The 26,591-nt window shown below is 45.1% G+C and overlaps 1 protein-coding gene across 1 annotated transcript; it reads right to left on the reverse strand.

Moving 5' to 3' along the window:
• Nucleotides 1-195: 195 nt before the first annotated feature.
• On the reverse strand, nucleotides 196-8,598 carry LOC114240546 (carboxypeptidase B-like). Its single transcript, XM_028171133.2, has 7 exons — nucleotides 8,456-8,598; nucleotides 7,689-7,901; nucleotides 6,860-6,950; nucleotides 6,655-6,756; nucleotides 6,215-6,430; nucleotides 5,382-5,807; nucleotides 196-452 (listed from the first exon to the last, which is right to left on the reverse strand). Exons 1-7 carry the CDS (start codon nucleotides 8,548-8,550, stop codon nucleotides 288-290), a joined length of 1,308 nt encoding a protein of 435 aa, XP_028026934.2. The 5' UTR covers nucleotides 8,551-8,598; the 3' UTR covers nucleotides 196-287.
• Nucleotides 8,599-26,591: the final 17,993 nt, after the last annotated feature.

Consider the following 26,591-nt stretch of genomic DNA (forward strand, 5'->3'; position numbering starts at 1 on the left):
TTGGTACCCGCCTGCGGGATTCGAACACCGGTGCATCGCTACATACGAATGCACCGAACGTCTTATCCTTTAGGCCACAACGACTTCAAAACAGTATATTACAATTATTTTATCCATTAATTTTACTATAAAGTAATTAGTTGATATATCCTCGTTTTCCTTGAGCCTAGCGATGAGTATTCGCAAAAATGTACCGAAATCTTGTTGTCTTAAACACAAAGCCTTTGGTACCATTAATATTTCTTTATTATTAAGACCATATAATTTCAGTAGTCTCAAGTATCTCATTATCGACCAACTCGGCTGCGGTAGTGAATCTTTGAAATTCGAGCAGAAATGGCGATTCCCTTCCAGGTCTCCTCGTTGATGTGATCGATGAAAGAAGGCGGTACCCTGAAGCTGTAGCCGTATCCAGGCAGCTCCATGGTTAACGAAAACGGTACACCGATATGCTGTGGACAAGGATATTTATTTTGGATCAAGATTCTGAGCCGTTGACATAAGACCTATACTTGCTTTTAAAAGTTTATTAAACAAAAAAACTGTTAAATACGTTGTAATCTTTTACGTAAGTTAATTGTATTGTTACGCCGATGAGAGTGACGCCATCTATCGCCGAATAGTCAAAAGATTATTGAAGGATCCAGAATGCTCGAGAATTACAACGCCATCTATTGACAGATAGCGGAAACTACGACTAGAGTCGTGTGGAACATTCTCGATAATTCTAGGGATGAGGTATCGACTATAAAAGCGTTGTAGGGATGGCACGCAGTCAGTCAGTAATCGGAAGTACTCGAAGCGAAACAGCGAATGGATCACCTGAAGCGAAGCGGAACAAGCGAATTGAGTGTTTTAAAGTGTTTTTGAAGTGTTTTAAGTGTTGAATACAGTTTTTAAGTTGTACTTTGGTGAAATTTTTATTTATCCCGAACCCCAGTGCGTAACAGTATTAATATAACCTAATTTATAATAATAATTATAAAGCGAGCTAGCTACCAGCAGTCAAACTGCGTAAGCTGTTTTGCGGGGCATGTTTTAAATGAAAGTGTAACTTTTTATGAATAAATATATTACATACATACATTATTTGGTACAATTGAAATTTCTACCTAATTTGTTGTTACCGTAATTTATAATTATCATAATTTTTCCTGCACCTATCTACCTGTAACAGCCTCGAGGGGCGGTTAGGGCTTCACGTGGTCTCATGGTTGAGCTCACGGGGCTGAACTTTGCTAATATCTGCCCTAACAAGAGCAGTGCTTCGCTGAGTCTACCACCGAATCGGAATCGCGACCCACTGTGAAGATCCAGCGAGAAACTCAGCGAGTTTAAGGCTCAGTGTGAACTTTGAGTGAATAGAAACAACAGAAACTAAGTAATACTTGGAAAAATCCAGAAGCTCTCAGTATGCTTCCAAATTTAGGCTAACAAGCATACGGTATACTGGTGGTAGGACCTCTTGTGAGTCCGCGCGGATAGGTACCACCACCCTGCCTATTTCTGCCGTGGAGCAGTAATGCGTTTCGGTTTAAAGGGTGGGGCAACCGTTGTAACTATACTGAGACATTAGAACTCATATCTCAAGGTGGGTGGCGGCATTTACGTTGTAAAAAAAAATAAAAATAAAATACGGACACTTGATAGTAATTAGTTATCTATCGCATGCATCGTGAGCATCAGCAATTAAGCTGGGCACGTGCCTAGCCGACGCCGCTCCGCCAATCCTCCCTTACGGCCCGGATTCGAATCCATCCCCCGAGGACACCGTCGAATCCATAAACATCATTACCGATCACATCTCTTCCGCGATCATTAAATCTTCAAAAGAAGTCGATGTGGAGGACAGCTTCCACCGCATCAGACTGTCCCCCGATCTTAGGAATCTCTTAAGAGTTAGGAACGCGGCAATCCGGGCCTACGATCGTCTTCCCACGCATTCAAACCGGATTCAGATGCGTCGTCTACAACGCGAAGTCCACTCCCGCTTAAGCGACGCGCGTAACGATAATTGGCATAGTTATTTAGAACAACTCGCGCCCTCCCACCAAGCATACTGGCGACTAGCTAGGACTCTCAAATCCGAAACTACCGCTACTATGCCTCCCCTCATACGCCCTTCAGGCCAACCACCGGCATTCGATGACGATGACAAGGCTGAGCTGCTGGCCGATGCACTGCAAGAGCAGTGCACCACCAGCACTCAACACGCGGACCCCGAACACACCGAGTTAGTCGACAGGGAGGTCGAGCGCAGAGCTTCCCTGCCGCCCTCGGACGCGTTACCCCCCATTACCACTGACGAAGTTAGAGACGCGATCCACAATCTCCAACCTAGGAAGGCACCCGGCTCCGACGGCATCCACAACCGCGCGCTAAAACTCTTGAAAGTCCAACTGATAGCAATGTTGGCTACAATTTTAAATGCCGCTATGACGCACTGCATCTTTCCCGCGGTGTGGAAAGAAGCGGACGTTATCGGTATACATAAGCCGGGCAAACCGAGAAACGAAACTTCTAGTTACCGTCCGATTAGTCTCCTCTCGACGATAGGAAAAATTTACGAACGTCTCCTTAGGAAACGCCTCTGGGATTTTATTACCGCGAACAAAATTCTCATAGACGAACAGTTCGGATTCCGCTCAAAACACTCGTGCGTACAACAAGTGCACCGCCTCACGGAGCACATTCTGATAGGACTAAATAGGCGTAAACAAATCCCACTGGCGCCCTCTTCTTCGACATCGCGAAGGCGTTCGACAAAGTCTGGCACAACGGTTTAATTTACAAACTGTACAACATGGGAGTGCCAGACAGACTCGTGCTCATCATACGAGACTTCTTGTCGAACCGTTCGTTTCGATATCGAGTAGAGGGAACTGGTTCTCGTCCCCGTCAACTGACTGCCGGAGTCCCGCAAGGCTCCGCGCTCTCCCCGTTATTATGTAGTTTGTATATCAATGATATACCCCGGTCTCCGGAGACCCATCTAGCGCTCTTCGCCGATGACACGGCTATCTACTACTCGTGTAGGAAGATGTCGCTGCTTCATCGGCGACTCCAGATCGCAGTAGCCACCATGGGACAGTGGTTCCGGAAGTGGCGAATTGACATCAACCCCACGAAAAGCGCAGCGGTGCTCTTCAAAAGGGGTCGCCCTCCGAACATCACTTCGAGCATCCCACTCCGTAGTAGGCGCGCAAACACCTCCGCCGTTAGTCCCATCACTCTCTTTGGCCAGCCCATACCGTGGGTCTCGAAGGTCAAATATCTAGGCGTCACCCTCGACAGAGGGATGACATTCCGTCCCCATATAAAAACGGTACGCGACCGCGCCGCGTTTATTCTAGGACGACTCTATCCAATGCTTTGTAGTCGAAGCAAACTGTCCCTCCGCAATAAGGTAACTCTCTATAAAACTTGTATACGCCCCGTCATGACGTATGCAAGCGTAGTGTTCGCTCACTCAGCCCGCACCCACTTGAAATCCCTTCAGGTTATTCAATCACGATTCTGCAGGATTCCTTAGGAATGTGGATCTCCACGATGACCTGGAGCTCGACTCATTTAGTAAGTATCTACAGTCGGCATCGCTGCGCCATTTTGAGAAGGCGGCACGACATGAGAACCCTCTCATCGTAGCCGCTGGAAATTACATACCCGACCCAGTAGACCGAATGGTAAACCGTCGACGTCGCCCAAAGCACGTCATTACGGATCCTCCTGATCCATTAACGGTGCTTTTAGGCACCACAAGCACCGGTCACCGTCCTCGTCGAACCCGTCGCTTGCGACGAAGGGCTCGACGAGCGAACTAACCCATAGACACAGCCCACTGAGTTTCTCGCCGGATCTTCTCAGTGGGTCGCGTTTCCGATCCGGTGGTAGATTCTGCGAAGCACTGCTCTTGCTAGGGTCAGTGTTAGCAACTCTCCGGTTGAGCCCCGCGAGCTCACCTACTAACGTTAGGGCGAAGCTGAAATAGCCTCTCAAGGCTATCAGCATAGGTAGGAAAAAAAAAAAAAAAAAGCATCAGCAACGCCGGTAGCACAACCAAGCCGCCGCTTACTGCGCATTGGGATAATTACATAGTCAACATTAATTAACAAATATTTACAAGCGTTTAAATCATTTAAGTATTATGTTTCAGTAAAATCCAGCTGGCCATGAAAATGACGTGTTCCCTCCAACACCATCACTAATACCACCGACGAATACCAATTATGTTTAATTGCCGCCGCCAGATAAGGCCCTCTCTTATCAAACAGGCAGCTTATCAAACGATAAGATAATGAATGCGACCATAAACTGACTGTGTACAATAATAGCTGCGTGCATACCTAAATAGTTAAATATCTGTTTATTTATTTATTTTAAGAGCTGATTATTCAATCCATACTGTACATTTTGATACAGTCGTATAATAAAATATCGACAGGCTATTTCGTTCAAGCGACATTTATCTTTCTAATTCAAGGTCAATCTTATTTGTTATTACCATCAACAGCTCGATGTTTTTAATTGAACTTCAATAAAGTTTACCCCACTTTTCATTTTTCATTATTATTATTATTTTTTTAGACTTGTTTTTTCTTTTATTGTGAATATTTCTATTTATTTCAAAAAAAGAAAATATTTGAGAAAAAACAAAAAAAAAAGCCCGCTGAGTTTGTTTCGCCGGTTCTTCTCAGGACTGTGGCTTTTTTTGGAACCGGTGGTAGAGTTAACATTGTTATTTGTATTTTGACATTCAACAAGTGTGTCATACTGACATCTAAGTTGAAATAAATGATTTTGAATTTGAATTTTGAATTTGAATTTAAATAGCTGAAGAAGTATTTTTGTAATTTGATATTTGTTGTAAAATTTTCAACTTTAAATGGCTCTCCGGTAAAGTTGCAAAAGTATCGCTTAAAACAAAGAGCCTTTCTCCTCGATAGATAGTTTAAAAACGGAAAAATAAATCCACATTAAATAGCGAACCGAATTTATAATTAATTAAGTATTTCAGAGCGAAATGTACTGTAAAAACTGAGACTTAGAACTCATGTCTCGTGTGTCGGTGGTATTCACGTGGTTGATGTCTATGGGCTCCTGTGACACTTAAGACCAGGTGGGCCGTGAGCTCGTCCACCCACCCATCTTATCAATAAAAATAAAAACAAAACGATTGCATCGTCATCGTAAAAATGACGCTCAAAGATTTCTCATTAAAAATACTTACAAACAAACCAAGCTGGTAAAAAAAGTGTTTGCTGAAAACAATAACAAATACTAGGGATGTTTTTTTTATTTCGTTGAATACGGATTCTGCTAGATTTTTTTAATATTAGTAATTCGTTTGTCCTGCCAATGATATATCTAATGTATGCTCTCACCTGACCGTAATCCTGGCCGCATCCAGAAGTTTTGTATAGCACCAGACCGCTGTTACCTATCAGGTAATATCCAGCTTCGGGTAATTTGACAGCGTCCATGGCCGCGCCCATCGCGGCAGCCACATGATGCAGCTGCGCCACATTAGGCGTCAAAGTGTTGTTTCCAAAACCGAACAGAACATAGTTTCCATGGCTATGAATATCATTGTACAACTGTAGACGCGGCAAGTACTTCAAGAAGATATCCCTGATAATCCTCGTTTCTGGTTCGGAGAACGGCGCTACCCCTGGGTAGGTTTGGGAGCATGGGTCGCTGGAGACCCCTAGGGTATTAAAGTCGACATCAAAGTTCCTATTCGGGTCGACTCCAAAGCAGGTAGTACTGACTTCTAGGTTCACGGAACGGGTGCGACGCCAAAGACGATCCTGGAGATATATTAGATTGCGGATTAGCTTGCGGAATACAAATGTGATATGAACACGGACGTTGGTTAGGTTGGAATTTCACAAGAAACCAGATATTTTATATTGATTTAGAATTGGGAAAATACATTCCAAGACATCGGATTTAAAACCGGATAACTCGGATTTTAAAATATTTATTTCCAAGTTTTACAAAATTCGGCTTATCGTAATATCCTATGACGTCATTTAAGGGACAAATAAACGAGATGATCACTCATCATATACAACTATTAAAGGATAGCCACATTTGACGTCATTTGATTTAGGTTCAGCTTTACATGAAAAGTTAATAGAAAAATAAAATGGTGATTAATGATCGACTAATTTTATTTTCACATTTTTGTACCAAAATTGTTTTTGAAACTTACGTCAGTGTGACTGAACTCATAGCCATCGGGATTGACAATAGGCAAAATGATCCAATCGATGTCTTCAAGCAGATCCCTCTCATCATCTCTCAAGTTCTCTACGAGCCTGAAGACTGAGTATATCGTCACTGGTGTCGTGACCCATTCACGAGCGTGCATCATGGCGTCCATAAAGTATACTGGTTTGCGGGGATCCTCGAAGTTTGTTGTCGATATCTGTAAAATATTTATCTAGTTATTTGACGCGCTCTTCAGCTCAGACAGTTTGGGTGATTAAAAAATATGGCGGATCCAAGATTTGGTTGCGACGTGATCCCACATCCCCCGCTCGTTTACCCTTTAAATATGATATAGTATGGTTAAATATGGTAAGTACATTGCATGTAATACAAAAAAAAAACATTAAAACAACGTTTTCTATAGCTGCACCGTAAAAATACCTTCAAATATTTGATGTCGCGTCCCTCGAAGCTTTTCCCAGCGTTGACTAGGGTCACCAAATTTGGATATCTAGCGGCAATTTCTTCCATGTATTGGTTTACCTATACAAAGTTGAAAATTCTTACTCAGTATAGCTTCGTTTCAGATTTTAGTGATTCATTAAAATTCGAACTGATACCAACATCGTTAAAAATATATTTCTACCTCAGCGTAACGCGGATAATCTTGAAAGATCATTCTGTTATTTCTATTTCTCCTCCATTTCGCCAGATCTTCTTCGTGCTCCTTCAGAACTCTGCAAATTAATAAAAGCAATAGTAATTTTAACATAAGGCCCGATTACACTTTCAAGGATTATTCTGTTTCTATGAGCTTATAGCAGATAGGAGAAATTAAGGTGTTCAAAATATTTTTCACTCTTGTGATTATTACCGTTATTAATACGTAGATCATAAGATCACGTAGAGGTTACAGTAGACCTTCTGGCTATTCAGGGCATACGAATGTACGATCCCCCACCTTTAAATGCTAGAAATACATTCTCGTAACTCATCCATCTACTAACTAGCCTCCTCATTGATCTTCTCTGTCCCGATCTTTTTCATTTTGAAGCACCCAAATCTCCCCAAATTCTATTGATACTGTTATACATAGGTACCACTATTCGATCTCAACTATTCATTCATGGTTTCCGTTCCAAAGAGTAAGACAGTCATACTACAATGCTAATGATGATGAGCCCTATGATTTCAGTGTCCTCTGGTATCCGCTCAGAGTCAAGCGTGCCAAACTTCTATATGTGGGTCATGAGGTGTGTTCATGGATGCTCGTGACTAACAATGTCTTAGCAACGACTTGAATTTTTTCATGGCATGAGTGACTGCTACGTTCCTGAATTTTAATTCTAAAGTACCTCAGAAGCGCTATTATATGGTCTTGTTTAAATGAAATTTGAAAGACGTATCTATAACATTGGCGATGTAGTGAAGCGAAGATGAAATTAGTTACTTAATTTATCTTTTCAAAAACTTACTTAGAAACATCTTCTATTTTCAAATAATACTTCAATCCGTTATTATCTAAAGTCTCGAAGAACTCCTTGGACTGTTCCGGTGAGACCATGACTTCAGCGTCTCTGACTCTTGCCATACCATGCTGCCAGATATCGACGTTCAGTTTTTGCTGGAGATTGAAGAGAGTCGCCACATCATCCTGGTCTCGGAGCTCAACACCGTAGACAGCATGTCTATTGATAAATAACAATTTTATTATTCCGCTTTTCAATTAACCAAGTCAAAGGGGAAATAAAAAGGTTTCTCCTAAACATTACACTGATATCTCGAGAAAACTCTTACTCTCTCTCTACTCAAACTTGAATTTGATGTCCCAGATTAGAGACGCAGCTTAGGATGATTAGTGAAATACCTCGCATATCCATTTTTTTCTATTCAGACCTATCCCACGTCATCTCTGCACTCACACGATTTTCATGCATCTTCTCTTTGACACAGTAATTACAAGTTTTTTTAGAAAGGCTCTCCTCACATTACCGTCTCACCTACCTTTTATATAAATAATATATGCACATAAAAAACACCTTTCTCGTGTTAATAATAATTACTTTAGAGTAAAGTTAAAAAAATATTTTATACTCATCGCTCCTAGATGCGTGTACAAATTTTCAAGTTAATCATAATGTCTTGAAATGGGTGAAAATTACTTACAAATATTCCGTAACTTACATACAAAAAAAACGAATATGAGCATTAACTTATTACCAACACCATGCTAATAACATACCTCGAGTAAATATCGTGTTTACCGGCGAACACGGAGCTTACTAAAGCGAGAATAACAAAAAAACTCGCATCCATTTTAAATTTGATCATTCTCATTGAACGTTTGTCGCCTATTGATTATCTTTTTAATTTCTGTGACGGATCAATATAAAATTGATTAGATTCGAATATTACGTTATTAATCTAACGATAAGATGGTTTGTTATCTATTGTAATTGGGCCGGACCAAAGGTATCTAAAAGCGAAGCTTATAGCAAATGAACTCATGTTAACATAAATTCGATGAAAACGTAACGATAAATTTTTTTTTTTTATTGCTTATATGGGTGGACGAGCTCACTGCCCACCTTATGTTGAGCGGTTACTGGAGTCCATAGACATCTACAACATAAATGCGCCACTCACCTTTAGATATAAGTTCTAAGGTCTCAGTATAGTTACAACGGCTGCCCCACCCTTCAAACCGAAACGCATTACTGCTTCACGGCAGAAATAGGCAGGGCGGTGGTACCTAACCTTGCGGACTCACAAGAAGTCCTACCACCAGTAATTACGCAAATTATAATTTTGCGGGCTTGATTTTTAATACACGATGTTATTCCTTCACCGTGGAAGTCAATCGTGAACATTTGTGAAGTACGTATTTCATTAGAAAAATTGGTACCCGCCTGCGGGATTCGAACACACTGAACACAGTTGCAACGTTAGATACGAATGCACCGGACGTCTTATCCTTTAGGCCACGGCGACTTCATGTATAGATACTGAATGACGACCACGACCGCTTTAACAGGAGAAATATGACAAAACAAAGAATGATGCCAGTATGTTAGCATCAAAATAATGCAGACACGGCAGTAGTCTGGCAATTTGATTAACAGCACCTATTTCTGTGGTAACGCAACTAGATTGCCCTTTGAAGCATTAACGTTATACTGCTGTATATTGGAGTCTTCGAGTTCGTGTTTTAAATTGCATAGTGGCATTCACAATATTATGTCCATGACTTTAAACCAAAGCGCTTAAAGCTGTGGATTTTGAGCCTCCAGTCCACAATCATTGAGCACATCTATACTCGTTCTCAACTCTTGAAACTCACAAGTTCTGGGATCGGCTACAGTTTTTAACGAACATCGAACAGATACAAAAGCGCATTGTTAGAGAAGTTCTCCACTTTGAACAATCGCAATTTTCCAGATACTCCCATATCGTTCTTGTTATCGCAAACGCATATTACATTTTCAGACTGAATTGTTTTGAAGCAACGAGGAGCGCTCGTGATAACACGAAACCTTTGGTATGAAATCGATTCCAAAATGAAAATAAATAATAGTTTAAAAAGACTAACAAAATACGCTTTTAAAGAAAATCCAACTAAAAAATAGAAAATAAATTTTAATAAATTTGATTTAAAAATAGTGTAAGAAAAAATAATTTTATTCTAAAAAAAAGCGTGCAGTGCTTTTCAGGATATTATCAAAATAACCCTTCTACTCATATCTGTTCAGAAAATATTTATAACTACTGATACCATGCACCCCACGCTTTTTTTTACAATAAAATTTTTTTTTCTTACACAGTTTTTAATTCAAATTTATTTTCTATTTTTAGTTGGATTTTCTATAAAGCATATTTTGTTAGTTTTTTAAACTATTATTTATTTTTCATTTTTAGTTGAGTTTCATTTTTTTTGACATTGAATTTAAATTTTTTAAATATTGAATTATCATCGGTACTTAATAAGTATACCAAATTTCGAGTTAATCCGACGTTTTGAAGGGGGTCAAAATCATGTTCTAAGATTCCGTTACAAACATACATACATACATACGTCTGAAGCTAATAAAAGCGTATTAATAAGTTAAGTTTGTTGAGTTTTCTTTACCGTGACGTAGTTCAACAATAAAAAAATTGTGTTAAGACCCACATTGTCCTTTCTAAGCCCCTTAATGAGAACAGAATATTTGTTGGTTCTTCAATGGGGACGATGTGGAAATTGCTTAGATGGCTGTTTTCGTAATAAATAAGTATACAAACAAAATTCTATACAAACACCCGAAACTTCTGACTCGTTTTCCGGGAAATCGCGTCCAAAATTCGACCCAGCGTTGTGTATTGCAAAAATTTTATTTATGTGCCACCAGACTTCACGGAATGGGAACGTAGCATATAATAGATTAAAAATGAAGCAAAAAATCAGTTAAGCCCTCAATCGACTGGTTAAACTGGAAAACGAAAATGTATAATTTCTATAAAAAAATCTGCTGTTAATTGTTGTGTTATCGATTTTAAATTTTATGTTGCATACAAAAGCTACCACTTGAAGTATATCCAATATTATTATATTATTATTCCCTAGTAATCGTTAGCTGCAAGTATAAAGTGTATGGTAAACAAAGACGTATTTAGCCTAACGCCCTTTCTGCACTTTTCAGCACTGTTACTTCTTACGAAATCAACACGTCTATGCAATTGGAGAACAATAATTTTAAAAGTAACGGAGATTATTAGCTCTCAATATGCTTAAGTATTTAATCGAAATTGAGGGAATCCGATGAAAAAAAATTGTTTTGTTATCCGACGGTATAATTATTTGTAAGTACTGCATTTTTGTGGATACTTCATTTACACAAACGTTAAATAGACGAATTGATTCTAATAAAGAGATGGAAGAAACTTGATCATTTAGGAGCTTTTGCACTTATTAGTACATGGTCTACTTAACTATTCATTTTCAATTAAAAAACTAGTTCACTCTTTGCCAATCTTCCATTCCAAGGAGCCATGTCTTCTAAAGTTCTAAATCAACTTTTCCTTTTTTATTTACTCCAACAATCATAATAGGTTACTGTTTCAACAAAATCACTTGTTTACATGTAAGTAGTATTTGATTGAACAATGATTAGTCACATTTTTTTGTTCACAACGCTCCATATTATTTTTCGTAGTAGAAGAACACTGCCCCCGCTCCCCAACTCACCTACTTCATCAGTTAGTCGTTTCCGACGCCTCGTTCCGACCCTTGTCTATTCAGTTAATTTACTGACCGTCAGCCAACTCAAGCTTGAATTCCAATGGACCGTAAGAATCCTACTTGGCGATAAATGATGGTGTGGAAGGATAAGAATTACCTGAGACTGTATTCTTGAATCTGGGCTCAGTTTTCGAGAAATCGATTTATTTTCATGTTTCGAGTTTGAAGATCAAAAACTTTGCGGCAATACAATTAATTATCTGGAGTTGAAAGTTACTGCCATTGGTAGACACCATTAATATCATGTAAGATGGTAAGATCTCGAAATAGGATTATTTAATTGCATCATCAAGTACTAATAACAAATGACAGCACACAATCTTTAATTACCCAGGAAGATAAGGGAACTGTTAGTAAACTTTTTTTGTGTTACTTTATCCCGTTGTTTCTGTTCTTCGGGTGTTTCTTTTACTCCGGGTGTTTCTTTTACTTTAGCCGTTTTCGATTTTGTTATTCGTATTTCATAATTAAAAACATTTAAACGGGAATATAGATTTTCAAATAAGTATCAGAAAAAAAAGAAAAAAATCACATTATAATCGTATTCCTGTATTTTCATAATAATGCCACGATATATATGGAATTCCAGTGAATTCCATTTATTTATTTCAATTACAAAAAGGATCAATTTCACATATAAAAGGATCAAACTTAGGGGCGACCCTAATTACTTTATCTCAATTAACACAGCAAATAAGTTCATTGAGCACATCATTACCTTCGTAATGCCTCAACCTTACAGTTTTATGAAAACCATTCCACTTATAATGATGAGAAACGGTCTATCGTAACAAACCGGAGAACATTTTAAACCTAAATTAGGGTTGCTAGACGTTCGGAAAAAAATTACTATTTTTTTATAATAGTTAATTTGAAGGACAAAGCCACTTGTAATTAGCGGTTGCCTAAGCCATATATATACATGAACACTCGTTTTAAAAAAAACGGTGCGTGTACAAGTTGGTGCACGTGAATGAAGTGAAACTTCTTTTTCGATGTTGTAGTTCCTGTGGTTTTCTTCATTTTTCATCCTTAAATCAGATTGCTCTTTTAATAGGGAATGCTGAGTATAAGAGATGTGACATCTTCAAAAAAAAATTTTTATTGCCATGTTGGCAGACGAGCATGCGGCCCGCCTGATGGTGAGTTGTTACCGTCGCTCATGGACGTCAGCAATGCCAGGGGCCAGGGGCAGAGCCAAGCCGCTGCCTACCTAATTTATATTAGATATATTTTAAATTATAGATAGAAAAAATATTTTTTTTAAATAGTTCTTAATATTGGACGCTACTCGTTGCTAACGCTCGCACTGGCCTGTAACAGCTATACTACGCGCATGCGTTCGAGTGCCACACATTCACTCTCGCTCTGTCTCTTTCTAGTACGGTAGCGTTAAACGTTTAATGCAACCCCATTCCCGATCCTGCGGAAAGAATGGAAAGCAGTCGACGTCGCCCAAAACACGTCATCTCGGATCCTCCCGATCCACTAACGGTGCTTCTAGGTACTTCAAGCACCGGTCGAACCCGTCGCTTGCGACGAAGGGCTCGACGAGTAAATTAACTCTCAGACACAGCCCACTGAGTTTCTCGCCGGATCTTCTCAGTGGGTCGCGTTTCCGATCCGGTGGTAGATTCTGCGAAGCACGACTCTTGCTAGGGTTCGTGTTAGCATCGTCGTCAGGTTTGAGCCCCGTGAGCTCACCTACTAGTTAAGGTTACACTGGAATAGCCTCTCAAGGCTACCAACTTAGGTAGGAAAAAAAAAAGCAACCTTATTGAGTCGCAATAGAAGTTTCACTTCAAAAACAATATCCGCTATGTGTAACTTTGAAATATGTGATAAAAACGTTACAAATTAAGCATATTTTAAATAATATACGTAGTTTAAGAAAACCGAAAAAGAAACACCAAACAACATTTAATTTTTTTTTATCCTGTCTACTGATCAGTATATTAGAGGGATTATAAAATTGTTGTATTGCCATTGGTCTTTGATTCGTTTTGAAATATTCAAGTCAAGTTTTGAAGTGCGTGAAAAGGATGTTCAAAGTTCTGTAACAAACAAACAAACGTATTTACATACTAAACCAATATGAGCATTTTAAAATCTAATTTAAAATAAGCTGTACATAATATATAAATGTTGTAGGTTATTTTATAGTAATTTACTCAAATTTAATAATTTATTTATATATAATTACCATATTAGAGTCATCTTCAACAAGTACACATGCTACATATTGTTTTGACCACGACGATATTAAATTATCGTCTTCCACAAAATATGGCAAACTCAATTAGGTACAATACTTTTGTTTTTGAAATTGTTATTGAACGTGCCCACGGCTCACATGCTGTCAAACTTAAATGGAGCTCATAGACATCGCAATGTGAATACCAACATTCGCGTTAATAATATACGAGACTCAAACAAAAAAACCCAAACACCCGTAATTACGTAATTTTTTTTATGGTTTGAAAAGACAGAGAGAGATAGAGAACTTTATTGCACACCAAAACACAACATCAAACAGTCAACGGGGAGATATAATTGCGGACATGATTTCTTTTAACGTCGAAAATTAGGAATGTAAAGTTTATGTGAATATCTACGTAAATGATAGTCTAGTAAGTTATTAAAAATGTTAGTGACATGTATAAATAATTAGGGTGATCGTCCACCTAAGAAAGCTCATAAAAAGAACGCACTTAAAAAATTCAAGCCAATTATTCTGTATAAAAATTTTCGTTTGACAACCCTAATCAGTCCGAGCTGTTCTACTCATTCCTACTTCAATCTCAGCTTGTTTTCAAAGGGAGACTTTGTAACTTTTAAATTGCTGTCTCGAACACTTTGAGAACCTTCTCAGGTTTTAACTTTATGACTTTTGATGGTAAATAATATTCATTACTAAAGTGGTGGTAATTAATGACAACGTTGCAAGCAATAGGATGCTATTTTTTTTATTGCTTTAATGGATGGACGAGCTCACAGCCACCTGGTATTTAATGGTTGCTGGAGCCCATAGACATCTACAACGTAAATGCGCCATCCACCTTGAGATTTAAGGCCTAAGGTCTCAAGTATAGTTACAACGGCTCCTTTTCTAAAGTTTGCAACTCCGTATGGTACAGGGTGTGTTCTAATATTTTGCAATGTCGAAAATTGGAAATAGTACTTTAAGCTCAACAGGAAACATATTTCTAAATTCATAAAACATAAATAAAGTATAATTATAACAACGCTTTTTAATTTAGCTTAAGTTAGATTATCCATTTGCCTTAAAATTCTTCCAAAACACCCCGTATACTTAAAAGCTCACTTATAATTTCTACGGGATTGACGTTCCAATTTAAACTTAAGGCTTCTGTTATTGATAGAATATTCATTAGAAATAAAGTTGGTAAAGTTGGGTCAGTTTTTCTCGAAGGAATCGAGCATACGGATCTAACCATAGAAGGTGGTACCGACGGGTACTTTCTTCTTCGTCGCTTTCTTCCTTGCTGAAGGTCGTGTCCCTGAAACTTGACCGTGGCCTATCTCGTGAGCTGTTTCCATCTCGTCCGGTTCTCAGGTTCTCAAATGGCGATTGCGACTGGCAGCCCAGTTAGGGCGGTTATTTGACCACACCAACGGCTAGGTAATCGGCCGCGGGGTCTCTTTCCTTCTACTTTGCCCGTCACAATCACTTTGTCCAAGTTATGTCCAAGACTGTCGGCGGGCAATATGATCGAAGTAGCTGAGGATCCTCTGGTAACAGATTATTGAGAGCCTGACTCGGATTGATATATTGACAGGGTACAGCAACACCGGTAAAGTAAAAGTCAAGTCTTAGTAAAAAAAACCCAAAAATTCTTCATAAACTGTGAGAGAGCACCACCAGATGGTGGTGATGGATTGATGCCTAAAATTATATATCGAGGGGTGAATGGTTATTTAGATTAAGCGACATTTTTAGCAATTTTACAGGAGAGCCTTTTAAATATAAAAGTTTGAAACAAATATCATAGCAAAAAACTTCATCAGCTATTTAAATGAGGTAACTTTAATTAAAGTCGGGATTTTAGAAACTATCTTTACGACCAATACTCAATAAGTCCAAACATTTTCTAAGAAGTACCCAAAAATAAGGGGTTTTCATCACGCACGGATGCTTCAGGAATGCATAATAATTTCCTTGGTTACATTTTTTTTTCATCACACCCGAGAGCCAGGAAAATCGTGTCATGCCAAGTTAAAAGAATTTCACACGAAAAACTCTGGCCCAGCTCCAAATTAATTTTTATACTCATTCCTAATTCTCTGGTTTTTTTTTCTATTTACGTTAGTAGTTGTCGCAAAATTTTCAAACTAACACCAGCTACAAAATTCTGTTTTCGTTATGTAAAACCCAAATTTAATTTACTCGTGTAAACAGCAGTACCAGTATTATGGGGCTACAGGAAGATAAATAGTCCATGACGTCATTATCGCTGCTACCTTGTAGGTTTTTGGTCGGACGATTGGAATAATTTGAAACATCAGACACGGGAGTCTCAATTATACATGTCCATAGTCGGAAGGTGAAATAAAGATGTTTCAGGTATATTTAAAATTCTAAATCATAAAACTACGGAATATATAGGAAGCTGACTTGAAGTGTAAATGAATAAAAATACTCGTAGCTAGCGATTCAGTTGTCAAAAAAAAAAAAACCTACTTTATATTTCGTAATAGCTAATGGCAGTCTTATTTCCTACAGTTAGGTAGGCAGAAGATACTTTTATCACAATCAGTCTTTGTATAGTTTAATTATATATAAATTTTGACCTCAACTCTCAAGGTAAGTTATTACTCTCAAGATAAGTTACATATTATATACATATATGACGGCTTTCACACTGTTATGTTTATGGGCTAAGTTAACCAGACCCAATGGGAGCTCGTTTGCTAATTTCCAATTCCAATTGATCAATATAGATTGTACATTTAACGCTTACCCAACCTAAATTTTTTGGCCCAATGAGTACATTCCCAACGGTATTTTGTGTTAGGCAAGAAATTTCCGTTAAGATTCGTATTTTTAATGGGTTCGGTTAGGCAGATAAAATAACGGTACATCTGGTATTAAACAGTTCCCAAAGCTTTATTCTTCAAACTATATCGCATCGTTATCACCATCAATCCATAGTCATTCACTGCTGGACATAATACCTCTCCCAATTTACACCATTTAGTCCGGTCTTCGGCTGTTGTCATCCATTTCTCGCTGGCCACCCTTCGCAAGCCATCACACCACTTGGCAGAGGGGCGCCTATACTGGCATAATAATCCAGAAATTGACAGGACTATAAACATCATAAGATCAAAATTTTCAATTGAGCATTTAAAATTGAAAATTCGATAGAAGTCGTCGTGGCCTAAGAGATAAGACGTCCGGTGCATTCGTGTTGAGCGATGCACCTGTGTTCGAATCCCAGGCGGGTACCAATTTTTCTAATGAATTACGTACTCAACAAATGTTCACGATTGACTTCCACGGTGAAGGAATAACATCGTGTAATAAAAGTGAAACCCGCAAAATTATAATTTGCGTAATTACTGGTGATAGGACCTCTTGTGAGTCCGCGCGGGTAGGTACCACCGCCCTGCCTATTTCACCGTGAAGCAGTAATGCGTTTCGGTTTGAAGGGTGGGGCAGCCGTTGTAACTTTTTTTTTTTTTTTTTGTCAGGAGGAAATCGCCAGACTCCCACCCTCCACTGGGGATGGAGGGTGGGGCATGTCGGAGTCGAACCGACTAAAACCTCCTGTCGCTCAACAACCAACGTCCAACCCTCGCATGAGACAGAACTCATGAAAAGGCAAGGGGAGGAGAGTGAAGCGTTTAGTGCGGAGCACATCTCTCCCATCACCCTCCCCCTCGGGACGCCGGGCCAGCGATCGTCGGCGCCACGACCACCAGCCCTCTCGGTCGGCAGGCTGTCCGAAGCCCGCCTAGATGGCGCCGGTTTGAATAGGTTATCCTACGAAATACCCCGCTGGGTCAGAACCAGCGTGGGTCGAGGATAGCCGGCCTTCCATCACCCGGATGCTCTTGCGTAAAACGCGTGCAGAGCAGCTTGCACGTCGTCTTCTTAGGCCCCCTTCGCCGGGCCCCAGACCGACATATGAGGGGGACCCGAAACACTTAGAGGGCCAGGGCTAGGGCGAGATCCGCCTCCCTGGCCCCCGCTCGACGGCGACGGGCTTGTGCGTCTCTCACGCGCCCCGCCGCCTCCTTCTGCGAGATGGTGCACTCGCAGAAGTCGAGCATCGCCTTCCACGACTCGTCGTTGCCGAGCATCGATGCCACAACACTCGGCAACGACAAGTCGTTTCCTATTTTTGCGACAAGGACACGGCGCCACCCCTCCCATGCGGGGCAGGCAATGAGCGTGTGCTCCGCCGTGTCCAAGTCGCAACCACAATGGTAACACTCTGCCGTCGGCTCGGCTCCGATCCGGTGCAGGAACTCACCGAAGCAACCATGCCCAGTGAGCACCTGCGTGAGCCGGAAAGTGAGGCGTCCTCTGTCACGATTTACCCAATCCACAAGAATCGGGCGAATCGCCTCGACGGTCCTACGACCAGCCGAAGGATCGGCCAGCCGCCTGGACCATGACTCCAGCACGGACCGCCGAGATTGGGCCCTCCGCGCTCTGACCACACTGGGGCTGGGACGCGCCACGCCCCGGGCACGAAGGTTAGCCCGCCACTGATAGTCAGCAGCGAGCGCCTCCGCCTCCAGGACCCAAGGCGGCGTCCCAGCCAGTACACACGCCGCCTCAAAAGAGATGGTGCGATAACCACGGATGACCCTGACCGCGATGGTGCGTTGCGGCCGTTGCAGCAACTTCGCTACCCCCACGGCCAGGGACTGGCCCCACACGGGTGCCCCGTATAAGGCCATTGACCGCACCACCCCCGTATAGAGACGGCGCGTCACCTGGTCAGGCCCCCCGATGTTGGGAAGAAGCCGGCTTAACGCGCCGGCCACCCCCAACAAACGAGGGACCAGGTGCTGAAAGTGAGCACGGAAGGTCCAACGACTGTCCAGAATGAGGCCGAGGTACTTTAACTGCACCCCGACCCCGATCCGGACGCCTCCAACCACGATATGGGCATCGACAGGTGGCACTCTCCGGGGCCTGTGGAACCACATGGCCTCGGATTTACTGAGCGCCACGTCGAGGCCCAATCTCCTGATTTTGCCGACGACATGCGCTACCCCAGCGGTGGCAAGACGAGCAGACTCAGCAAAGCTCCCTCCCCGGGCCACGACCAGCGTGTCGTCTGCGTAACATATTACGCTTAGGCCCGGGAGGAGGGCACCCCTCAGCACCCAGTCATACCCGATATTCCACAAAAGAGGGCCGAGTACCGACCCCTGTGGAACACCGCGAACGACCGGGAACCGATGTACGACCCCACCGTGTCCGGTACATGTGACCGATCTGTCCTCCAAGTAGGAGCCGACCAGCCGGCGAAGGTAGAGGGGCACTCCGTGTCTTTCCAGCGCCCCCCCTATCACGGACCAGGGCAGGGTGTTAAACGCATTGGCGATGTCGAGCGACACCGCCAAGGCCACCCCACCCCCACAGACGGCCTCCTCCGAGAGGGCCCGCACGCGAAGGATCGCGTCCACCGTTGAGCGGCCCTCTCGGAAGCCATACTGCTCCGCCGACAGATCGGGTCCCACCCCGATCAGATGCTGGATGATGCGGGCTGCCAGAATGCGTTCCAGCAGTTTGCCCACCTCATCCAACAACACGATGGGACGGTACCCGGCGGCAGTATCCGCCGGGCGCCCCTCCTTTCTCAACAGCACAAGTCTGCCCGTCCTCCACGATGAAGGAAACCGTCCCGACTCGAGGCAGGAGTTATAAAGCCTCAAGAGTCGGTCCCCTAGGGCACCAAGAGCCAAGGCCCAAACCCGGCCATGGATGCCGTCCGGGCCAGGTGCAGTGTCCTTTGCGCACATTTTGCGTACTGCCACACGGAGCTCCGCCCCTGTTATATGGGGCACCTCAGCAGGGGCGACGCCGTCGTACTCCGGCGGCGCGCCCATAGCGGGAGCGACAAATCCCCCCTGCTCCTGCGGGAACAGTGCCGAGACGATGTCCCGCAGCTGCTGAGGCTGGAGACGCTCCGTGATTGGGGGGGCCCATGGGCGCATTTTATTGCGCACCATGTGATAGGGTCGCCCCCACGGATCCTCATCCAGCGTCTCCAGGAGACTCTCCATGTGTTGGTCCTTGGCTCTTCTGATGGCCAGCTGCAACGCCCTCTGTGCGACGCGAAATGCGCCGTACAGCTGGGCCTCTACCACCGCGAACGCCACCGGATCGTTGCGCCGCGGCAGGCGACGGCGGCGATGCCTCGCGCACTGGCGCCTCGCCCGAACGCACTCCACGCGGAGTTGCGCGATTTCGGGCGACCACCAGTACACTTGGCGATTGGGAGGTCGAAGGCTAATCCGGGGCATCGACACGTCACAGATGCGACGCATCGTGTCCCGGAACCACCCCGCTTCGTCCTCGACCTCAACTGGGTGTGGACGCATGGGCGCCCACGCCGCCACCGTAGAGGCTTCCATCAGGAGCTCCTTATTCAGGCGCTTCAGTGCCCACTTGGGGAATGACCGGGACGCACCACGGGGGTGGTCCCCGTGGACGTCCGCGACTGCGGAGCGGGCGGAGAGATCAAACCGAATATATCGGTGATCTGACAGTGTCTCCGCCCCCTCCAAAACTCTCCAGTCGCGGATACGACGTGCGATGGCCGGGCTTGCGAACGTAACGTCCACAATAGACTCGCCCTGCCACCGCACGCACGTCGCAACCGACCCTCTATTCAACAAATAGAGGCCGGTCACGTTCGCCCACCTCTCCAACAGCCTACCACGAGCGTCCGAGCGGGGGGAGCCCCATGCGACAGACTTCGCGTTGAGGTCCCCCGCAAGAATCACTGGACGAGGAGCGAGGCGGCGAGCAATCGCCCCGATCCCGCCCAGGAAATGCCCGAACTCGACAGTAGGCCTATTCGGAGAGAAGTACGCCCCGATCACGACGGTCCCTTCCAGCTGTACCGCGACGAACCCTTGGCCCTTGGTCACCATCGCCAAGGGGGGGATCGTCGCGTCTCTTCTTATGACTATGGCCGCCAGGCCGCTATCGTCCCCGAACCAGCAATCATTTGCCGGGGGAACGAAGTACGGCTCGGCGACCACAGCCACGTCTATGGACCACTCCGCCATGCTCTGAGACAGCATGTCCTGAGCTCTGGCGGAGTGGTTCAGGTTTCCTTGGAGGAAGCGATAGGTGCGGTCCATTACTGTTGAACCACATCCATCGCCCCCTCCTCTTCACCGCTGCCCCCACCCTCCGGCACCGGCGCCGCAGTGGGGATTGCAACATTGGCCAGTGCTCCTCTGGCCAACCTTCTCTTCTGCCGGCGCCTCGATTTTCGGCGCCGGTTGCGTTCAGTATTAACACTGGACGGGAAGCAAGCCTTGCCTCCCGCCCGGTGGTTTGCCCTACGCCCGGCCGCAGCGCACAGAGCGCAGTGCGGGGCGGCCGTGCAGGACGCCGCTTTATGACCCGGTTGGCCGCAGCGGAAACATAGACCGCTGCGGTCAACTAAGCTGGTGCACTTAGCGAGGCCGTGCCCGGTGCTAAAGCACCGGAGGCATCGCCAGGCACGTGGTTCTTGGAGACGCACGTGGGCCGCTATCCAGCCCACGCGCAGTCTCCCCGGATCCCCCATTGACCTTCCCGGCGGAGGAGTGGCCAAGGAAGTGGCTGCCTCCACAGGGCAGCGCGCCCACGCTGACCTAGCTCCGGAGTACCCTGAGCGAAGTTCGCCCACGGTCACGCTCTCCAAGGCACATCCACCTTGGGCGGCTATTGCGGCTGCCACCTCCTCCTTGGTAGCACAGTCGTCCAGGCCGGTGATTCTAATCTCGGCCATCCTCACCGGCCTGTGCACGCGCACCTCATCCTCCGGCAGTGCCACGCGGAGCGTCGCCACTAGTTTGTCTGCGATGCCAGAACTGTCGGCACCGGGACACTCCAGCAGCTTCGCTCCATTGGCTGTATGCCGGAAGCGGAGGCCCTCCTCCGCCCCGATTTCGTCCAAACTTACAGCCGCGCGCGCTCGGGCCATCACGTCATTATAGGTGAGGCCCTTTTCGGCGGCGGCCGGTAGCAACGTCACTACGACGGCAGCCGACCGCGTTGCGCGCGGCTTCTTCTTTTTGCCGTTCTGCTTCCTGGTTGCCAGTGCTCGACTCTCACGAGGAGCAACCACGGCCGCCAGCTCTGTGCTTCGGGCTGCCGCAGTTGGCGCTCGACCCCCTCTGGGAGCTGCCAGAGCCGCTGTCTGCTGCTTAGCTTTCTTGCCCCGCTTCACCACTTCCGTCCAGCCCTCGTCCATGCTTGACGGGGGAGCAGGAAGGGGACGGGGTTGGGATTTCGGGGCAGGATTCTGTGCACCCGTACCCTTGTTATTCTGGTCCCGGCCTCTACGCCGGTCCAACCTCGCGGATGGCGTGGGGGTAGAGGTCGGCCGGGCGGCCTGGCCCCGCGGGGCGGCTGCGGTTGTTGGCGCCGGGACGCAATCTCCGGAATCAATTAAAGAGCGGAGTATCTCCTCGAGGCCGGCAAAGTGCTTGCTGACCTCAACCGCCACCGCCCGCGAGATACAGGCCACCATTTCCTCTCTGCTTGGGAGGGAGTAGTCCACCTCTTCTATCCCAGCAGCCGTGTTGTGTGGCCCGCGAGCCTGCAATCCCGCAGCACGCGAGGGTGAAAGAGGCGGCGGTAGCGCCGGCCACTCATCCACCATCCTCGCCAGTGGCGAACGGATGTCTTCAGCCCGCGCTGGCGCAGGGCTTAGCCTTCCTCTCCGTGCAGACGCAGGGGCGGCCGATATGCGCGGAGGCGGCGCAGGCCTTAACTCAACCCTTCGTGGAGGGCGAGGGAGCGCGGGGTTAGGTGCTAGCGGGACAGGGACCACAGGATTGGGCTCTGGCATTTGCGCTGTCAAACCCACCGCCGACCGCAAGTGCACGTCAGTATCCATCGCCCCCGCGGGGGGTCCAGAGCGTGCCAGCGGAGGCCTCGGCAACAAGGGAGTCCCTCCTCGCAAGGCCGGGGTGTCTCCCGGGATGCGACTCTCGCTGGAGTCACAATGAGCGACGAGATCCTTGCTCTCCACCTCTCGGCTCTCTACCAAGTCATAAAGCTTGGACATGGTGGGGATCAGCCTCGTTCTCACCATAGCGGCTGCCTCCCGGAGCCGTTTCCGGTAACTGCTGCCTGGCTCGGCGCCCTTGGAAGCCACAGTCGACAGCAACTTACCCAAATTAACCAATGCAAGGTCGAGGTCCCGGAACGTCTCGTCCCCGCTAGCCAGGGACGCGGCCGACGTCGACATGGACTCCACGGACGTCGCCGGTGACACAGCGCCCCTCCTCCTCACTGGTGCCCACTGGGGAGCGGGCATCGCGTCTTCCGACGTAGCAGGCACCGAAACTACCGGAGTCACCTCCTCGATGGCCATCGTTTTTTCCGGTACCTCAGTGCCGGAGGATGATGCGCCGCCGTCATCGGAAGTTGGTAATGCCGTCTTTCTTCTCCCCCTCTTTTTCCCCGCCGATGGTCTGGTGGGATTGATTGCACCCGAGTCGCTGGCGAGCGCAGAGCGCATCGAGCCGGCGATCGGGGAGCGCCTCGGTTCGACGGGAATTCCGCTGCCCGTCGCACAGCCCCCTTCATCCTGACAATTGTTGCCCCCCCCAGAGTACGTGGGGCAGCGTGCTTCCACTGAGGAAGCACGGAGGGATTCTCCGCCCGACTTGCGGGCGGTACCCTCCTGGGGTACAAACTTTTCACAATTTGCCATCATATATTGCCTTTTTATTAACCAGGGGTTTGGTCCCCTGGGATCTATGACACCCTCGGGACTGGAAACCCTCCAGCCATACATCCCATCGCCGGGTGTCGAGCTTGGGATTAGGGCATTTTTGAAGAGGTTTGCATCCTCGCGGCTTCGACCAGTAAAGGCAGAAGCCCCCGTTCCCCATGACTGGGGTTTACGGTTTGACCGACGGTGGCCGAAGCCTGTCCATCGCCCATAACGCGGTGCGGAGCCACGCCGGCGAACCGGTACCTCCCATATCTGGAAGGCTTTCCCCTGTAGCCAAAGCCGGGGACATGGCAACCCGCAGCCGGAAGACACAAAAGTGCCGCTGGCTCACCAGGCTCCCGAGAGCCAACCCCTCATCCCCAGAATGGAACTCTTTGTCAGTGCAAAGGGCGAGGGGAGAAGGTCCCTCGCTCTCTCTCATGGCATCCCCCGCAGAACGCGGAGGCGGCCGAAGAGAGCTGGGCGCAGTTCTCTTGGTCGCGGCGTCCCACACAGATTCCTCTGCACGCGATTTTAGGGACGCACGCTTAAGCCCCACCGCCACGACAAGGCGGAACTGCATTCGGTGGGGAGCCGTTGTAACTATACTGAGATCTTTAGAACTTATATCTCAAGGTGGGTGGCGCATTTACGTTGTAGATGTCCATGGGCTTCAGTAACCACTTAACACCAGGTGGGCTGTGAGCTCGTCCACCCATCTAAGCAATAAAAAAAGAAAAGATTAGCAGGTTTTAAAATCTCTGCCTGGTATTTCGGTGATTGTGACATTATTCTGTTTGTCGGAATTCAGAATATTGTATTGGCAAAGAAGCCGGATATTTGGTTTACATGATGAAAGGAAAAAAGAAGAAATTACAGACTACAGAGAAACACTGCAAGATCATCTTTAATTTTCTATTTGGATGAAGTGAAGCTATTTTCTGCAGAATGCAGTGAATCTCAGACACTTGTTCGGTCTATTAACCTATTACCACTAAGCTGGGTTGCCGCATCGTATCTGAATTATCATTTAAAGAATACGGAATTCGATGCTATTAGCATCGGACCGGAACCTGGAAGCATTGGAGAAGGTACCTCTATTCCAACGGTCGTGAAGCCAATGGCCAAAGTTTCAATGTCCAATGTGAGCAAAGTGGTGGAAACATAGCACAACGCAGACTTTATAAAAAAGATGACAGTGGATTATTACTCATTTTGAACTAAGACAAATGAATACTGAGCATAACATGCGCTGTGATATTTTCATATAAAAACACGAAGCGTTTTTTTATGGAAAAAAAACTGAATTGATCCAGCGTAAAACGGGGTATTTAATTTAAATCCGCGCTTGAAGACAAAGGCTCCTAACCTTTTTTTTAGGGTGACGTAACGGAATCAGTGTTGTACCCTGCTCAATCTACGTCCGACGGTACACAGCGATCTTTTGGAAATCAGGAAGCGACCACATTAATAACCAATAGTCGATTTAAGCCAAATCTCGTTATAAGCTTCTAGCGATTTCTGTCACTTATAGTGAAGCATGTGATTCTCATTGAGCATTGTGCTATATCTTGCGATTTTTAGCACATCGAACACGCTCCAACTCAGCCGGAAACACCACCTGGGTGGAAACAACCAGTAATACAACCCATGAGTTCACCAGTCCACCAGTCCATGATTCCATGAGTCCACGAGTTTCCAGCTATTTCTGTCGTAAAGCAGTCATGTGTTCCCGTTTGTGGAGATATCTAGCATACAATTGAGGTTTCCACCCCATGTCTCAAGACAGAAATATATATATGACCAGAAAACTGACCGAAATCAAAAGCTTAAAGTAGGTTATAGTATAGTCCACCCTGTTTTAAATATTATAGAACTGGTAGCAAGTGTATAGCTATAGTATAACCGGACAATTTATGAATAATAGTTTTTGTAAATTTATTAGCATGGACATTCAGAACCCCTATAACTCATGAATAAGTCTATAATATTATAGTTCAACACGCTTTGGCCTACTAACTAGTCCCGACCGTCACCTAAGCCTCACATAACCTTATAAAGTGTCACGCACTAATCTCTTGTTACAAAACACTTCCAACATGGACAGTAAGAGGATTCAGTGTTTTGTTCTGTGCCGGAAGTAGGCAAAAGCCTTGTTAATTAATACCGAAATATGTCCTTAGTGACCCAATCTTATAAGCTTGCAAAGTGCCGTGTTAGCTAAATTGCAATAGCTTGTAATTAGTCTATCTATCTATATATCTAAATAAGTTTAAATTGATTTTTGTGTGTCGATTACGCGTATGTAACCCGTTCATATGATGCTAATTATCAGCATTGGAACTTTGGACAGGATATTCTACCCTATTTATTATGCCGCTTTGAATGCTTTCCGATTTGAAGGGTGGGGCAACCGTTGTACTATAAAACTGTGGTTTTGATCGAAGTCGTCATGGCCTAAAGGATAAGTCGTCCGGTGCATTGGTGTTGAAGCGATGCAACGATGTTCGAATCCCGCAGGCGGGTACCAATTTTTCTAATGAAATACGTACTCAACAAATGTTCACGATTGACTTTCACGGTGAAAGAATAACTACGTGTAGTAAAAATCAAACCAGCAAAATTATAAATTTGCGTAATTACTGGTGGTAGGACCTCTTGTGAGTCCGCGCGGGTAGGTATCACCACCCCGCTTATTTCTGCCATGAAGCAGTAATGCGTTTCGGTCTGAAGGGTGGGGCAGCCATTGTAACTATACTTGAGACCTTAGAACTTATATCTCAAGGTGGGTGGCGCATTTAAGCAATAAAAAAAAAGATCTGAAAGTAGACTGTGCATTTACATTGTTTTCGGTCGGGTCCGCTATCTTCTTAATCCTAGGTGGGCCATGAACTCATTAACCAATATAAGCAATAAATTAAACAGAACAATATGAAAACTTTCCATGCCAAAAGTATGTGGAATCATGTATGGAAAAGAAATCTTTAAATCTCTCAAAGTTCGTCGTCAACTTTTCATACACGCATTTTCAGTTAGGGCTGCAGTTATCCCGTACTTTTTATGGAGATGTGCAACTTAAGATATAGGGGTAGAATTTAAAAAAAAACCACAATAAGCTAATTTGGTAAAGCTTGACACAGCTTTCCGTAGAGCCATTCAAGCCAGTCGAAAGT

Source organism: Bombyx mandarina, chromosome 16 (assembly GCF_030267445.1).
Source record: "Bombyx mandarina strain Sakado chromosome 16, ASM3026744v2".
Lineage (NCBI taxonomy): Eukaryota > Metazoa > Arthropoda > Insecta > Lepidoptera > Bombycidae > Bombyx > Bombyx mandarina.

What these genes read in the sequence shown, in the direction of transcription:
- LOC114240546 (XM_028171133.2), bottom strand. Translation starts at nt 8,550, where the DNA reads ATGAGAATGATCAAATTTAAAATGGATGCGAGTTTTTTTGTTATTCTC. An exon ending in AAACACGATATTTACTCGAG is followed by an intron (nt 7,902 to 8,455) that starts GTATGTTATTAG and finishes ATTTATCAATAG; the next exon opens with ACATGCTGTCTACGGTGTTG. An exon ending in GCGGCCAGGATTACGGTCAG is followed by an intron (nt 453 to 5,381) that starts GTGAGAGCATAC and finishes CCTTGTCCACAG; the next exon opens with CATATCGGTGTACCGTTTTC.